The 15,580-nt window shown below is 47.4% G+C and overlaps 5 protein-coding genes across 5 annotated transcripts; 2 read left to right on the forward strand and 3 right to left on the reverse strand.

The window, feature by feature from the left end:
• Nucleotides 1-1,108: 1,108 nt before the first annotated feature.
• Nucleotides 1,109-1,834, reverse strand: F5891DRAFT_1187172 (uncharacterized protein; the record flags this gene model as incomplete). Its single annotated transcript, XM_041366794.1, has 4 exons — nt 1,109-1,488; nt 1,546-1,595; nt 1,647-1,715; nt 1,767-1,834. 4 exons carry the CDS (start codon nt 1,832-1,834, stop codon nt 1,109-1,111), a joined length of 567 nt encoding a protein of 188 aa, XP_041227287.1.
• Nucleotides 1,835-2,123: 289 nt separating this feature from the next.
• F5891DRAFT_1187173 (uncharacterized protein) lies at nt 2,124-3,547 on the forward strand (the record flags this gene model as incomplete). Its single annotated transcript, XM_041366795.1, has 8 exons — nt 2,124-2,230; nt 2,268-2,411; nt 2,488-2,578; nt 2,624-2,817; nt 2,869-3,001; nt 3,055-3,183; nt 3,236-3,381; nt 3,430-3,547. The coding sequence occupies 8 exons, from the start codon at nt 2,124-2,126 to the stop codon at nt 3,545-3,547; spliced, it is 1,062 nt and encodes a 353-aa protein (XP_041227288.1).
• Nucleotides 3,548-10,287: 6,740 nt separating this feature from the next.
• F5891DRAFT_1187175 (uncharacterized protein) lies at nt 10,288-11,058 on the forward strand (the record flags this gene model as incomplete). Its single annotated transcript, XM_041366796.1, has 1 exon — nt 10,288-11,058. One exon carries the CDS (start codon nt 10,288-10,290, stop codon nt 11,056-11,058), a length of 771 nt encoding a protein of 256 aa, XP_041227289.1.
• A 485-nt stretch (nt 11,059-11,543) lies between these two features.
• On the reverse strand, nt 11,544-13,346 carry F5891DRAFT_950193 (uncharacterized protein; the record flags this gene model as incomplete). Its single annotated transcript, XM_041374934.1, has 5 exons — nt 11,544-12,349; nt 12,398-12,472; nt 12,526-12,715; nt 12,766-12,965; nt 13,022-13,346. 5 exons carry the CDS (start codon nt 13,344-13,346, stop codon nt 11,544-11,546), a joined length of 1,596 nt encoding a protein of 531 aa, XP_041227290.1.
• Nucleotides 13,347-14,363: 1,017 nt separating this feature from the next.
• Nucleotides 14,364-14,834, reverse strand: F5891DRAFT_930923 (uncharacterized protein; the record flags this gene model as incomplete). The annotated part of the gene is made up of 2 exons (XM_041373956.1): nt 14,364-14,519; nt 14,574-14,834. Coding segments are annotated over 2 exons (417 nt in total), but the record flags the coding sequence as incomplete, so codon positions are not given.
• Between the last annotated feature and the right edge of the window lie 746 nt (nt 14,835-15,580).

The raw sequence follows: 15,580 nt of genomic DNA on the forward strand, positions 1-15,580 counted from the left end.
CAACTTTGCATATCTCCCTTCTATTTATCGCGCGCGTGTCCCTGTGAGTGTATATCAGGGATTTGCCAGCTTACAAAGGCACCCGTTTGGCTGGCTCTTTGACGGTATATCATATTTACAGTAGCAATTATCTATTAATGCAATATTAGCACAATGTTGTCTTTCGTTCGTCTCGGCAAATAGACACAGCATGTCTCTTCGCATTCTCGCTCTCGATAATGGATATTTCAATCACAACAGTGTATTTTAAAGTGCTTTAAGGCGATAAGTTCGTGCACGAAGCGCGCCCAAAAATAAAGTAAATCGAATGATATATCGAGTTCGTCGTGTTGAACGACGAGCGGGAAGCGTCGGCGTAAGGGTTACATAATAAGAATGTAGCAAAAGCGTCAGTAAACTCACTAAGTGTACTGCGAGGTAATAAATAAATATATACATAAAGCGCGCCCAAAAAATAAAGTAAATCGAATTATATATTGAGCTCGTCGTGTTGAACGACGAGCGGGATGCGTCGGCGTAAGGTTCGGCCACTATGGGCATTGTGATGACATAATGCGTGACTTAACTCTATTTCGGGTACTACCGGCGGAGTTTGATTTTCTCAAGTCAGTCACTATATAAACCTCCAGCGCTTGAATCTGTTTTCCTTTCCGTTCTTTCATGTCTGTCTCAGTAGTCGTGCGCTTACAACCGTGTAGTAGGAATTTGTATCTGTCTATTACCATTACAATACTATAGTACAATAACATGATAATCCTAAGTGTACCTCACAATGAAGTAAACTTCAGCGGTGCGCTGGACTTGCGCCGAAGGATAGACGCTTAAGGTTGTTTTGATTTTGCTTATGAAATAATTGTAAAGTTAATGTAACTTCGAATAGGCGAAGGTTTAAATGACATCAGGAAACATACGGAATGAATGCAAATTGTGCAACGCTCTGGGAGTCGCTCCAGATTGACGGTGAGATCACACCCAAGTTATCGTGACTCACATCCTTAACGTGATTTTCAGATTGGTCAACGATTGATCCTATTTTGACCGTATATCGTTCAGGCCATCATTGAACGATAATGCAAATTGTACCAATTTTCTACCTCTAGTTGATACCTCATTCGCCAATATTTTTATCTCCCAATAGATTCTGCTCAGCTCCATCATTCTCCCCTTCACCAGGTGCGGTGCTCTTCGTGCTCTGCCGTTCTAACAGTTGACCATCTCCCCGTTCTGAAGCTTCATTCCAGGTGAAGAGCTCTGGAAAGAAAGCGGGGGACACCATGCCCTCTGGAATTTGACCAAGCACAGGCACATGGACGTCACATGGCATATGGCGCTCCAGGTTGTCGGCGCGGTAGTATTCTTCCAGCCATCTATACCTGTATGTATCTACCCTTTCAGAAAGGTGCGCAATAACATTTTCCGCGTTTTCTAGCTCTTTCTTGACGCGACGCAGCTCCGATGCTACTTCCGCTTGGGGCTCTTCGTCCTTGTCTAGATAAAGAATCTGTTTATCTTATGGTCTCCATTCTCTGAATGGGCAAATCTCACCAGCTGTCTGAGTTCCTCTAGGGATCGCTTCATTGATCTGAAGGAATGGCCTGCACGGTAAGTCTAGTTTTGAGTTGCTTTTGCAACGTTCTAAAACTTACTCGCAGTCTTCGTCGTGTAGCCCATCGATATCAGAGCTCCTTTGTTTATGCACTGAGAAAAGTCGGAAGCTTCAGGTAAACTTGTGAGCTCGGTATCGCAAGGCATGCTGAGGAGCGTACTTTAGCGTGACATTACTTCCAACGTGGACGCATTGTCGCAGGCCCTTACGAGGGGGTGAACCGGACATTCTTGGTCGAAATATCGCGAGTGGTTGCTGCGACAGCGTCAGTAACTTATGTATCTATGTGTGCGATGATGACCAATCTAATCTCAAAAGACTGCCATCATCCATGGCGCTAGGATGGCGAGGTGTTTTCCTTTTGTGAACCCTATGGCGCTCGGATGGTGAGCCTTTGTCATAACGAGATCTATGGCGCTCGGATGGCGAGTTTTTTTTTCGATGACGTTATTGTCTGCTTGGACATATAAAGCATCTGGTTCATTACTAGTATTAGAATCGTGTACTTCGACTTATTATGAGTAACGACGAGAACCATCTATCTTCCAGCGATCCTTCGCGCAAGCGTAGTAGTTCAGCCCTTCAATTGGGCCCGCATAAAAAGGCGCAAGTCTTCTTCCAAGCGTTAAATCGCTACTTTCCTGACCTACCTTCTGACTAGGACTTCGTCAAGTCCCCTCGTTCTTCATGGGCGACATTTTGGTCGGACGGTGTTCGCCCTATGCAACTATCCTGCCCTTCTTACTGCAGGGATTCTCCGACTCGAAGAACTACAAGACTCTCCCATAGAGGACTATCCAGCGGAGTAAGTGCAATTATGACAATTACATGCCGCCAGAATTCAAGAATACTCACAATGTTAGTGTTTGACGTGAACATAGAGTGTTCATGGATCTAATAGATTCATATCCTGGTCTTTTAGATCGTCTCACGACGGGCGAGGAGGAGGATGTTAGTCACATTGGAGAATTGGTAAGAATTCAAAGCCGGAAGTTCATCATACTCATCATTTTGCAGCTGGGTAAAGGAGCGTCCGGTGCACGAGGCGACGATACAAAAACTCTCAAATCTGCTGTTCTCGAATGGCTCGTACCCAGAGGACAGGTGGTCATACCACCCCTCTCCCGTAATATTAAGTCTGACCGCGGATTTAATCATGAAGTCACCGGTGCATTGCTCTGCCCCGCGGGCCTTGACTGGTCAGATATAGTGTAAGTCTTTCTACCGTTTGATCAACTTGACATTCTAACACTACGGGTCAGAACTAAGCTCAGTCTCAAGAGCGGTGAGACCGCAGTTCGCGGTGACCAGTGGCCCATGTTTTTATATGCTAGGTATGAATATGATCCCGAAGATCCATGGAAGGGTTTACTAAAGGGTGAGATACTCATATTTGTAAGTTCGTTCTGTTAACTATGGACATTTCACTCAGCCATCCCCCTTTGTAGGGTTTTAAACATGTATTTACTTCCCCAAGTTCGGTGGATAAAGAGCCAAAAGCTACGCGTTCTGGCAACGCCTACCTTCATGGCATGAAGTCTGTAACCAAAGGATCACTGGCCTATATCGCTACACAGGTATGTGGGAGATTTTGTAAAGCACGCCTCACACTGCTGATTATTCACCGAGGTTCGGTTTGCGTTGAGTTCATCGTCTGTATTTTCACGCACGGACACGGTCACGGATTCCGAAAATTTTTATCACAGCATCCTCGACCTGTTAGAGGATCCTGATGAAAGTGAGGAGGTCGTTGACCTCATGATGTGGTGGACGCGGTTCGTGATCCATTTAGTCATGAACTCTATTCTAACACCCTATCATAGCCGCATCTTTCCTAATTCATCATCTTCGCACCGCAATATCAGTCAAAACAGTGCGTTGTCTAAAATTCGGGAAAAACGCGCCGCCTTACAAGCACGAGCTAATCTTAACATTACTTAATTTATTTATTTTGTACTGTTCCATTTGTAATTCTGTCGGTCAATGATGTCAATCATAATGCAGTTGTTTCAATGCTCTACCAATAGTGTGAATGTGAATCTAATGCATGGCATGCAAGGCTGTATATGGTTGAAAAATATTGCCACCTTGTTTTGGCGGGATAAATGGATTTCTGAAGTGTCATTGATTGCAGCTTTCAAACATCCCATATAACAGTAGATGTGTTTGCCAAAGGTTTGTTATTGTGCTATGACATGACAGCCCAGTGTCATATCCTTGCACATAGTCAGCAATTGCAGATCCCTCCGTCGGAGGCTAGCTATCTAAAGCCAGACACCTTTGGTAGAAAACAAGCACCGTGCTATAATTTACAACACAATATCATACCCTAGCACACAGTCGGCCATTGTGGAACATGCAATAAGAGGCTACCCATGTAGCCATATATGCCTATGCCAAAGGCTCGTTATTGTGCTATGACATGACAGCCCAGTGTCATATCCTTGCACATAGTCAGCAATTGCAGATCCCTCCGTCGGAGGCTAGCTATCTAAAGCCAGACACCTTTGGTAGAAAACAAGCACCGTGCTATAATTTACAACACAATATCATACCCCAGCACACAGTCGGCCATTGTGGAACATGCAATAAGAGGCTACCCATGTAGCCATATATGCTTATGCCAAAGGCTCGTTATTGTGCTAAGGCATGACAGTGCAGTGTCATATCCTTGCACATAGTCAGCAATTGCAGATCCCTCCGTCGGAGGCTAGCTATCTAAAGCCAGGCACCTTTGGTAGAAAACAAGCACCATGCTATAATTTACAACACAATATCATACCCTAGCACACAGTCAGCCATTATGGAACATGCAATAAGAGGCTACTTGTGTAGCCATAGATACAATTGACAATAACACTACAGTATGCTAGTATATTATAAGTGGCTATTATTGATCCACCAATATTATGGGTGTGGCAGATATCACCATTGTAGTCTAGCTATTTATTCCTTTGTTATGTGATCTGCCATTGTGATATATATTCTTGGAATTTTAAGTTAGATAAATCTAGCTAAATCTTTGTCATTCTCGGGTCAAATGCCTGATGTAAGGTATCTCAATCATCATGCTCACTTCTCGTTCCATAATGGTACTGTTACTGACCGGCAGAAGTTGGGGCTGTAGTGGTGATGTGTTGAGGTGCGGAGGGTCAATGGGAGTGATTGAGAGCTTGGGCACCCCTCTTCATGAGGGGATTTTCCATTCCGTCCGATGTCTTCGATGGTGAAAGTACATGATCGGGCGTGGGGCTGGATGTATTGCTGCCAATCTGAGGTCACCACCGGCGCATATTTGGTGGTGTTGTTGGGCGTGGGAACAAGCCACCAGAGGTCAACACGGTGGCTACCTCAGTGCGGATACATGTATGTATCAGCTACCGAGACTCTCCTTGCAGGTCTATAACTTATAAGGCAACAACTTGCTTGATATTAATTATCATTCAGGCTAATAGTACTTCGAAGCAGCATCGCCTGACAGATCGCGAATGACTCAACACGCCTGAAGGTGCCGGTCATATTTTCTGGCCGAGCTTGTACAGGGATAAGATAATCAATAACATCGTGTAGACTATATCACAAGTACATATATGTGACAGGTTACGTCTGACACCGCTGGCTCAGTTGTGCCTATCCCGTCATGCTGTGATATTTGCAATTCCTTTGGAGAAGATCTCCTAGGACCCATGAGAACCCCCATGGAACCCAGGCTGGCGTCCGGACAAAAATTGACCCAAATGACCGTTTCACCCAGGTTACAGTCCGGACACAAAACGTCTAATTTGGGTGTCAACCCAGGTGAACGTCCGGACATGGGCTATTGCCCGATAGATGTGATATGGTAGAGTAGTGTAGCGGAACGACACCATCGATAATGCTGAACGCGAGAGTTCGAATCTTGCTTTTTACAGCTTTCATTGGACGCTTGAAGTTCGAATGAGCAAGTCGACTACTATATAACCTGGGTCAGAGTCCTGGACAGAATTCACCCCTCAGGTGGACCCAGGACGGCATCCGGACAAAAATCCTCAAAATGTGTCCGGACAAATTTGGGCCTCAGCCGACCTGGGTTCCAAAGGGGTTCTCATGGGTCCTGATCTCCTTCGTCATCGAAAACAAATTGCATATGCGCTATATATATACAACGTAACTTCTCATTTGAAAAGCGGCTGATGCAGGACACCTGGGTTGCCCTATTAATAAGCCTTATTATACTTGGTAGTTATGTGTCTCGCCAACTATAATTAGGCTTGGTTTCATCAAATCCCTACACCAGCGTTAAATAGTGCCCCAGCTCCTCAAAATACCTTCAAAAAAACTATGTACACCTCACTATGGTGGGCGCGCGCGCGCGCATAGGCTATATTCGGTAAGCATCCCGCCCCGCCTTAATTGTGTCATATTCCTATTTTAATTCGGCACGCTCGGCAACGCCTACTACGCTTCCTAATTCGAACCAAGGGGCCCTTCTCACGCTTCCTAGCTCTCCTCATCACTGTGCTCATCGTCCCTGCCGTTCCCTGCCTCCATCGTGCCCCCATTGTTCCGCCTTTGTCGTCGTCGTCGTCAACCTCCTTCGTTCCTGCCGTTTCCCACCTCCCTCGTGCCTTCTCAACCTCCTTCGTACCTTCGTCGTCGTCGTCCTTCGTACCTGCCGTTTCCCAACTCCCTCGTGCTTTCGTCATTGCCCTCCTTTGTGCCTTCATCGTTGTCGTCCTTCGTACCTGCCATTTCCCAACTCCCTCGTGCTTTCGTCGTTGCCCTCCTTTGTGCCTTCGTCGTTGCCCTCCTTCGTATCTGCTGTTTCCCGCCTCCCTCGTGCTTTCGTTGTCGCCCTCCTTTGTGCCTTTGTCGTTGCCCTCCTTCGTACCTGCCGTTTCCCGCCTCCCTCGTACTTTCGTCATCGCCCTCCTTTGTAGCTTTGTTGTTCTCCTTTGTCCCTTTGTAGTTTGTCGCACCTCATTGCACTGGGTTATGTCATATTCTACTTGCACTGTGATATTGTAGATCAAACTAAGATGTCATTGCACTTTTATAAAAACAAACTAAGTCTATCACGAGCGATTCCATCAAGAAATGAGTTATAGCGCAGGAATAATGAAACTAGGGACATTGCTCAAAGGGGACAGGATGGCTGAGTCTGGGATATTGTTATGATACTGGGGTGCTGCTCGAAGGGGAAAGGATGATTGAGTCTGGGGGAATTGACATTACTGGGTGCTCGGCAGTACACCCACTCGTGTTAGAGTTCGAGTTGGCGTTTGGAGTGGTGTTGACATCCTCCGAACCATCTGGTGTCTGTCCAGCTGTACACCTAGTCGTATTAGAGTTCGAGTTGGCGTTCGGAGTGTGTTACAGTCACTACGTGAGCCCCCAGCTACACGACCAGCCCTCTGCCACCTCGCACGGCAACGATACGACAACCGGGCCTTTAGGCCTTGATGATAGATGACGAATAGAAGAGAAGTCCGGAAGATGCCGGATTAGGTAAGCGATCTGGATCGCTTACATGATATGACGACATAGGTCTAGAAGACCTATATATGTTATCAAAATAGAAGGCAAGCCTCGTGTTGCCTCATGTACTGATAGAAGGACACCTCGCGATCCTTATCCTAGATAGAAGCCTGCCTCATGCATGGTATCTCTGACTCGATAGATAAGCACTTAGAACCCAGCTTCAAGCTGAGCTTAGATACGATAGAGTAGCCTTATATAAGGTCGATAGATTAAAGTAGATGTTCCTTACTTTAATCTTACTGGGTTTTACCTTGAACTCCTTGTCTTGCTAAAGCTACCTGCTTGACATCAGATCTGTACCTTCAGAAGGACTTGAGACCCCTTCTGCCTGTAACTCGCTATCATCGCTCGCCTCCGCAAGCGTACGCAGCTTCCGCTCTTCTGTGGAAGTCGACCTCGGACTCTCAGCACGAGATATCACTGTCGTGATCGTCGCTGTTAGATCATCCCAGTCCGCACGCGACACACGTCGTAACAAAAGATTAAAGTCCCTTTACCGTACGCCTCCATCACAGGCTACGAGATAACTGATCGCACTTGCTGTCAACGTTACCGACACTCGTAGAACCCCGAACCTAGATCCTGAAGAATTTTCATATCCCTGATTTAGAACCCTGATCGTACCGGCCTGACCAGTCGCAAGAATATAAGAACCGCCGTCACTGTGGAAAGCTCCAAGAAAAGGATACCACGAAGATCGTAGAAACCCATCTCCAATATGGCAACTACCAGAAACACCTTCGCCGCCGCACACCTCACCGGGAAGGAGACTCGCCTCTGTTTGCGAGAGAAGAAATGTTTTGTGTGCCACATCATCGGACACAAAGCCGCGAGCTGTCCTCAATGGACCCGAACCTCACGGAGAAAGATGATCGAAGAAGAACCCCTGCGCGCTATCAAGAAAGCCGGGGCTAAGGAAGACATACGGGTGAACGCCACCCTAATCTCCAGAACGAGAAGCAACCCCATCACGACATCTATGATCGTAGATTCTGGGGCGTGTGAGTCCTTTATCAACCAGGATATAATCACGCAGCACCGCATCTCAACGCACCAGCTAGAGAACCCTTTGAGATTCTCGAACGCTGACGGATCCTGCTTCGGAACGAAGCCAATAGAAAGGTTTTGCAACCTTACTTTCCAGATTGATGAACGGGTAATTTCCGAAAGGTTTTACCTAGCCGAACTTGGTCCAAAAGACAAGTTCCTGCTCGGACGACCTTGGCTTATCAGCCAGAACCCCGCAATTAATTGGAAAACCGGCGCGGTGACCCTAAGAAGCACCGCAGATTCCCGAAAAAAGGAAAAAGAAATAGATTCTGATAGGAAGAAGAACGGCAAGGCGCCCCTCTTCCTGAAAGAAGAAAAAAAGGTAACACAAAAAAGAAAACGATCGGTATCCCCGACAACTCCCCGTACCTTCTCTTCGGGCACAGTACCACTAGCCCGAACGACACGAATTGCACTGGCCCACGAAGAGCCGCAGAACGGAACCCCCGTTGAACCTTCAGAAACCGCACCACAGCCCGCGAAAACTGTGACGAAAAAAGATTCGCTGCCAAGAATTGACCTTGCAGCAAGAAGATTTGAACAGAAAAGACCGGCCACTGATCCGGAAACAACTCAGAAGAAGACTTCCAGACCGGCGCTGATATCTGACCACATTTATCCCGAACCGCCACGAACGAAGAAGATTGTACCGGCTGTTCAGCCGATGAAGATTGAAGAAGATCCCGTACCTGCCCGGTATGAATTCTCGGCAGAACCCGCACAAGTCCTTGGGAAGGGACGTGCAATGATGAATGAAGAACCGCCTGTATCCAAGGCGCCCAGGCTGGCCCCTGAACCAGAGAAAACTCAGAGATTCGAATTTTCTGGAGAACCGATATCCGTTCTCGGAAAAGGACGAGCAGTCCGAATCGAAGACCCACCCACCGCCAAGAAACTCAGATTCTATGAAAGTCCTGAGTCCGCGATGGAGGAAGACCCTGAACCGGCGTATTTAACCGCCGATGAACCGCCGAATTCCCTCAACCTCTCCATGACACCCGCGCATAATTCCGAAGAAGCAATGACGCTATCTTCTGATACCGAACTCCCTCCTGTGTTACAAGAAGCCCAGGATATTTTCATCGAACGAATTGCTTCAATCCATGAAACATATCGTCAAAATGAAATAAAGAAGGAAGCACAAGACGCCGGGCCCAGTTTCGTCCGATTTATTGACATGGACAACTCCGAGGATGACGAGGATGAAGACATAAACGTACCCTCTTCGCATGATCTGCGAATGGTAGATTCAGAAGGAAACGACTTCGAAGACGACGGCCCGCTCCATGGCCTAGACTTCTGATTGGGTATGATTAGTCGGTGACTAATGGCTTAGTAAGGGGGTGAAATCCTCCATTTTACTTATTTTCCACGCCTACTCCACCCTGAACACTGATCGCAAATCCTGAACTCAACCAACTTCTACGTTGGTCCGGAACGACCTAAAACTAGATAAGGTCCGTAATGACCCTAAACTAGATACAGTCCGGAAAGACCCTAAAACTACGATTGTCCGTGATGACATAAAACTAGACGATGAACAAGGACGAACCCCGGAAAACTCCTGCAAGCTTCGGGACCCCTCACATCACTGCACTTCGACCACCTGAGTATACCATGTATAAACAAAGGGTAATAGAAGACGACCTCCCCGCTGGACGACCCCAAGAAACTCCTACAAAGCCTTGGCACCCACGCTCGGATCCCCATCTTCGACATCTGATAAAAAGAATCTAGGAATAGATCTCTACAGAAGATAAGAAGATTAGACCTCCGGAACGAGGCTAAACTATCACGAGACGAACTCTACGGAAACTCCTGCAAGCCCATGGAACCCTCTAGAACCCATCATGGCAATGACGACCACCCTCTGATGACGACCTGATCTTTCAAACAAAGATAAAGGATGATAGTACCTATCACGGCACTTTCCCTCTGATAGCGAAGAAGAATCTCGAACACGAGTTAGCCTCATGGCTAGATAAAAAACGATAAGAGATAACGATAACGATAACAAGTTTAGATTGAAACGGAGCTTGGATTGATATGGAAGAAGGTTATAAACCCTCTCGATCCTCGAACATCTCTAACAAACCTCCATCATCATCATCATGACAAACTCCATCGACAACGACTCTATCAAAATGGCACTGAAGGACTCAGACTATGGATTAGTCCTCAGAATGACGGAAAACAGCGCATTCAATGAAGCTGCTATCCTGACCCCCGCGTACTCCCAAGCGATCGACGAAATCCTTGGTGATCAAGACGCCAGAACTGCAGCGTGTACATCCCTCACCGTCTGCATTATACGAACCACAAAGCTGCTGGAAGATGTAGCCAATCGTGTTGACCTTGATGAAGAAACTCGGAAACTTGCTATACTTCATCTGCAACGGCGGATCAGAAACTTCGCACTTCACTTACTCCCTCTCGACTTCTCCGACATCACCGACCTAGCGATAAAGAAAGTTGAAGTGAAGCCCATTATAAAAGAACCCCGCCCGGTACGCCCGCTGAGAAGAAAGGCGGCTACCATAGACCGAACCCGCACCACGCTCTGCAGGCGCTGCGGAGGATACGGACATCAGTTCAGAAAATGTCCAGATTATGTTTGTTGCATCTGCGATGAACTAGGACCTGACCATCTGTCGGTCCACTGTCCGCGACTCGACGGACGCATTGTGCTCCAAGAGTTTAGTGACGAAGAGAAGTTTTTCGAAGCTCTCTTAGATTGGGAGCATAACCACAAGGCACTCGCGGATCTAGAACTTCAACATCCCACTGAACTTTCCCCTGTCCCTGAACCTCCCTCAGCACCTTCCGTCTCCACATCAGCAATTCCCGCACCACTCCCTGCTACGATGGAAGAAGACGTTTAAAGAATACAAAGCCGGTGACTTTGTGCGTAGTAATGGGGTAATGTTACAGTCACTACGTGAGCCCCCAGCTACACGACCAGCCCTCTGCCACCTCGCACGGCAACGATACGACAACCGGGCCTTTAGGCCTTGATGATAGATGACGAATAGAAGAGAAGTCCGGAAGATGCCGGATTAGGTAAGCGATCTGGATCGCTTACATGATATGACGACATAGGTCTAGAAGACCTATATATGTTATCAAAATAGAAGGCAAGCCTCGTGTTGCCTCATGTACTGATAGAAGGACACCTCGCGATCCTTATCCTAGATAGAAGCCTGCCTCATGCATGGTATCTCTGACTCGATAGATAAGCACTTAGAACCCAGCTTCAAGCTGAGCTTAGATACGATAGAGTAGCCTTATATAAGGTCGATAGATTAAAGTAGATGTTCCTTACTTTAATCTTACTGGGTTTTACCTTGAACTCCTTGTCTTGCTAAAGCTACCTGCTTGACATCAGATCTGTACCTTCAGAAGGACTTGAGACCCCTTCTGCCTGTAACTCGCTATCATCGCTCGCCTCCGCAAGCGTACGCAGCTTCCGCTCTTCTGTGGAAGTCGACCTCGGACTCTCAGCACGAGATATCACTGTCGTGATCGTCGCTGTTAGATCATCCCAGTCCGCACGCGACACACGTCGTAACAGAGTGGTGCTGACATCCTTTGAACCATCTGGTGTCTGTCCAGCAGTACACCCAGTTGTATTAGAGTTCGAGTTGGCGTTCGGAGTGGTGCTGACATCCTCCGAACCGTCTGGTGTCCGTCCAGCAGTACACCCGGTCGTATTAGAGTTCGAGTTGGCGTTCGGAGTGGTGTTGACATCCTCCGAACCGTCTGGTGTCCGTCCATGACTCTGGGTATCTTCGTCGTCACTGGACTCAATGGTCTCCGCACTCTTGTGCTTCTTGCTACATCTGGGGTCAGCTATCGCATGTCGTACTCGCTTCTTACCCTTGTCGGACCGTGTCCTGCGGCGGGACTCGATAATGTCACCACTGTCAATTTTTTCATTGCGCTCGCGACGGAGTTGCTCGAGTTCCTCGTCATTCAACACTTCCCACCTCGTATCGCCCGACTTCCAACAGTCTAAAAGAGTATGGAGGTCCGGAAGCGCGTTGGTCACACTGCTGAGGTTTGTGAATGGGATATGCTCCGGCCATCCTTTGATGGCGACCTGATAGCGGTTGACCACGTTACGAAAGTAGTCTGCCCACTGCATCCTGGCATTGCTTTCTCCGGTCACCTTCCCTATGAATAAAATGAATTCTGTGCTGTCAAAAGATGGGAAAGACTTACTCAATTTCTGGGTGATGATTGCTCGAATGTCTCCGCGAACCTTAGAGACCTCTTTTTGATGGTTGCTTGCGGCACCTAGTACAAATAGAAATTAACTTGAGAATGTAATAACAACGGAAAAACTGTACCTTGTATCCCTTGGATAGCGAAACCTTCCATCTTGCTGAGGAAGTCCTGAGTATCGATGCCGATGACAGAGTCCATAAAGTGATTGACACCCGGCGTTGTGAAGGTGATTGCACGGAGAGGTAGATCAGTAGTACCGCGCGTCATATACAACATGACCTCGGCGCCAGTGCGAGAATTTAAACTATTGAGCTAGTAACGAGACACTTAGTAACATTGTATTGCAATTCGAGGGTGCGTACCTCGTTTTCTACCGCCTTCAGGGTTTGAGTGATGTCGTTGATCTTCGACTTCGTTGAGACACGTAACCCAGAGACCTTGGTCTCCTTCTGGTCGGCGAATTCCTGGAGCAACTCTTGTTGTTCTTCCTGTGTGAGAGCGTCGTATTCATCCTTGTGGTCGCGGACCAGTGACTGGAGTGCTTCCTTTCCGTGGCCATTGCCTGTTAATTCAACATTGAGTCATGAAAATGCATATGATACAAATCAACAGACTTACAGTTCTCTTTCTTCGCTTCCTGAGATTTCTTCCAGCAAAATGCGTTCCAAACGCTGGGCTTTGAATGCTTCGAACGGAGTGATCCCCGACCCATGTATAAATCGTGCTGTACACGACGGAAGCTCTTGCGATGGGTAGCAGCAATGGTTGTTGTAACATCGTCAATTTGGCCCCATGCAAGATCAAGCGCATCCTTGAATTGACGCGACTTCTCGGTTCGCTGAAACTTGAGTGCCGCGCGAGCTTCTTTGCTGAGGGTGACCTTAGGACGACTACGAGGTGGTGCTTGAATGCGCTTCGCAGCATAGAAGGACTGGGAGACCATCACCCACAGAAGGATGGCAAAAATCAGCAAAGGGCCTTTGTAGTTGAATACGAATATTTTATACACACCAATGCATTTATTTTTTCTAACCCACGGCAAAAAAACAGGACACATGGCTTATAACTAAGACTCAAAAGGGGAAAGTGATCTACAGCCAAAATAATAAGATGCCGAAAAAGTATAGGCCGCATAAGAAAATCAATATACCAATAAGCTTCAAAATGGACATGAGGACAGATGACGGCTGCTATGGACATTCAATTGAGTTAGTATGACAGCAGCAGCCAAAATAATATCACTGACCTTTACAACATCAGGGCTACGTGGCATGCCCTGAAGGTCAGCCAGGAGCGCCCTAGACAGAATGGAAGCATGTTCGTACGAGAGATCCCATTTTGGAGACCTGAACACTGCCTCCCATCGGCTGCTACGCACAGTTTGAACTAGAACACGGAGCTTAGGTAAAACTTCATCCCCCAACTTAATCCAATCCAGAGCGGCGTCAGTATTCGGTCCAATACTAATGAGTGGCGGTCCACATGCAGTATCCTGCTCCAGTCTTGGTACCGAAAAAATCGGGCCATCATTAGTTACCTTGCCGGGTGTGAAAATTTCCGCGTGCCTGCGTCGGCGAACTCGTGTGTGTTGGGTGGTCAGCTGTGGCGAAATGTTCTCGCCAATACCTTCGCTCATTTCTGCACCCCCGCGGATAGCTGCAGAAGGAGCATCGTGCACCGCAGTTGCTTTCAATTCTTGCGTGAAGGTATGGGCCGGTTGAGCAGAACATTGTATATGCGCTCCAGTAGCAACCACTGGGCCAGGTAGATACTGTGGGCCCTTGACATTGATATGAGCCGCAGAAACTGTTGAATTTGAGTCAGTTGTGTGAACAGTGAAGCCGAAAATGATCTACTACTTACAGCATGGTGGCGGTTGGATGTTTTCGATGACACAACGTTGATTGAACCGCTCGAGGTGTGGCATTGCAAACTCCTGGGCAAATACCTGCACCCAGACGGCAAGGTCTCCGCCAATTCGCTCGGGAGTTTCTTGTAGTTCGCGGGGCGTAATGTAGAGGTCGACAGGGAGGTTTTCGGGTGAAGAGACTGCTTCAGACCCAGCGCATCGAATGAGGACAGAAATTCCGCCATCAAGGCGATCTTGCATACTCAGCTGGGAAACAAGTGAGACATAAATAAGATGCGGACACTGACTTGAATGACTCACGGCGTCGAAGACGTCTTGCAGTGATGCCTCCAGAAGCTCCTCGTGGGTAAGGGATTTTTCACTGGTTCGTTTAGCAGTGCTGCTAAAGGCAAAGTACGACGGGTGAAGGCCACCAGGCAGTCTAGCCTGATAGTGTGTCCCGTCAATGTGAACGTCGTGTCTCAGTAAAGCCCTGGCGGCCGCTTGACGTTCGTTATTGCTGAATCCTTGAGCGAACGTTGAGTTGTGTAGATTGGCAAGACTGGGGATGGCGAATTTTTTAGTGGCTGATTCCGTGGTTTGACTTGAGGGCTGAACGGAGGTGATAGACGCAGTGGCTCTGAGGCTAGAGATTGGAGTGACCATTATGGAACCGGTGATGTAGTCTGTAGTTGTGAAGCAAGGTTAAAAGCACAGATAAGCGCCAAAACGTAAAATGTAATACTCACTTTTGCAGGCCATGCAATTCTGGAATGAGTTCCAGAAGCACAGATCAAGCATGAAATAGCAGTGGTCGTAAACCATGAAGAAAATGAAAGGCTGGCGACTTCAAGTTGCTGCTATAGAATTCAGCTGAATACATGTGTTCAGCAGAATATTGCGTTGTCCGTGATTTGACACTCAATACAGCACGTGAGCTCACTTTGCAAGATCGGATATCACACAACTACATAGTACAAAATAGTATACAATGCATATTCATACAGGAATGACAAAGGACTATGCTATGAACGGCATGACACTTCAGATAGCCGCATAATCCTCCGAGTCAGGCAAAGAGTCTCCCTAACATTCAAGAAAGCCTACCAGGGGTCGCCAAACTAGCCTATCTGAATATCATCGTGATGAGGTCACCACAGGAGAAAGCTTGAGATTGCCAACTAACCTATCCAAACATCATCGGCATTCAAGTTGGTCCACCTATCCGAACATCATCGGCATTCAAGTTGGATCAAGGTGAGATCGCCAACTCACCTATCCAAACATCATCGACATTCAAGTTGGATCAAGGAATCGCGACGAGGTCA

This window comes from Suillus fuscotomentosus (genome assembly GCF_016647785.1).
Source record: "Suillus fuscotomentosus strain FC203 chromosome Unknown F5891scaffold_20, whole genome shotgun sequence".
NCBI lineage: Eukaryota > Fungi > Basidiomycota > Agaricomycetes > Boletales > Suillaceae > Suillus > Suillus fuscotomentosus.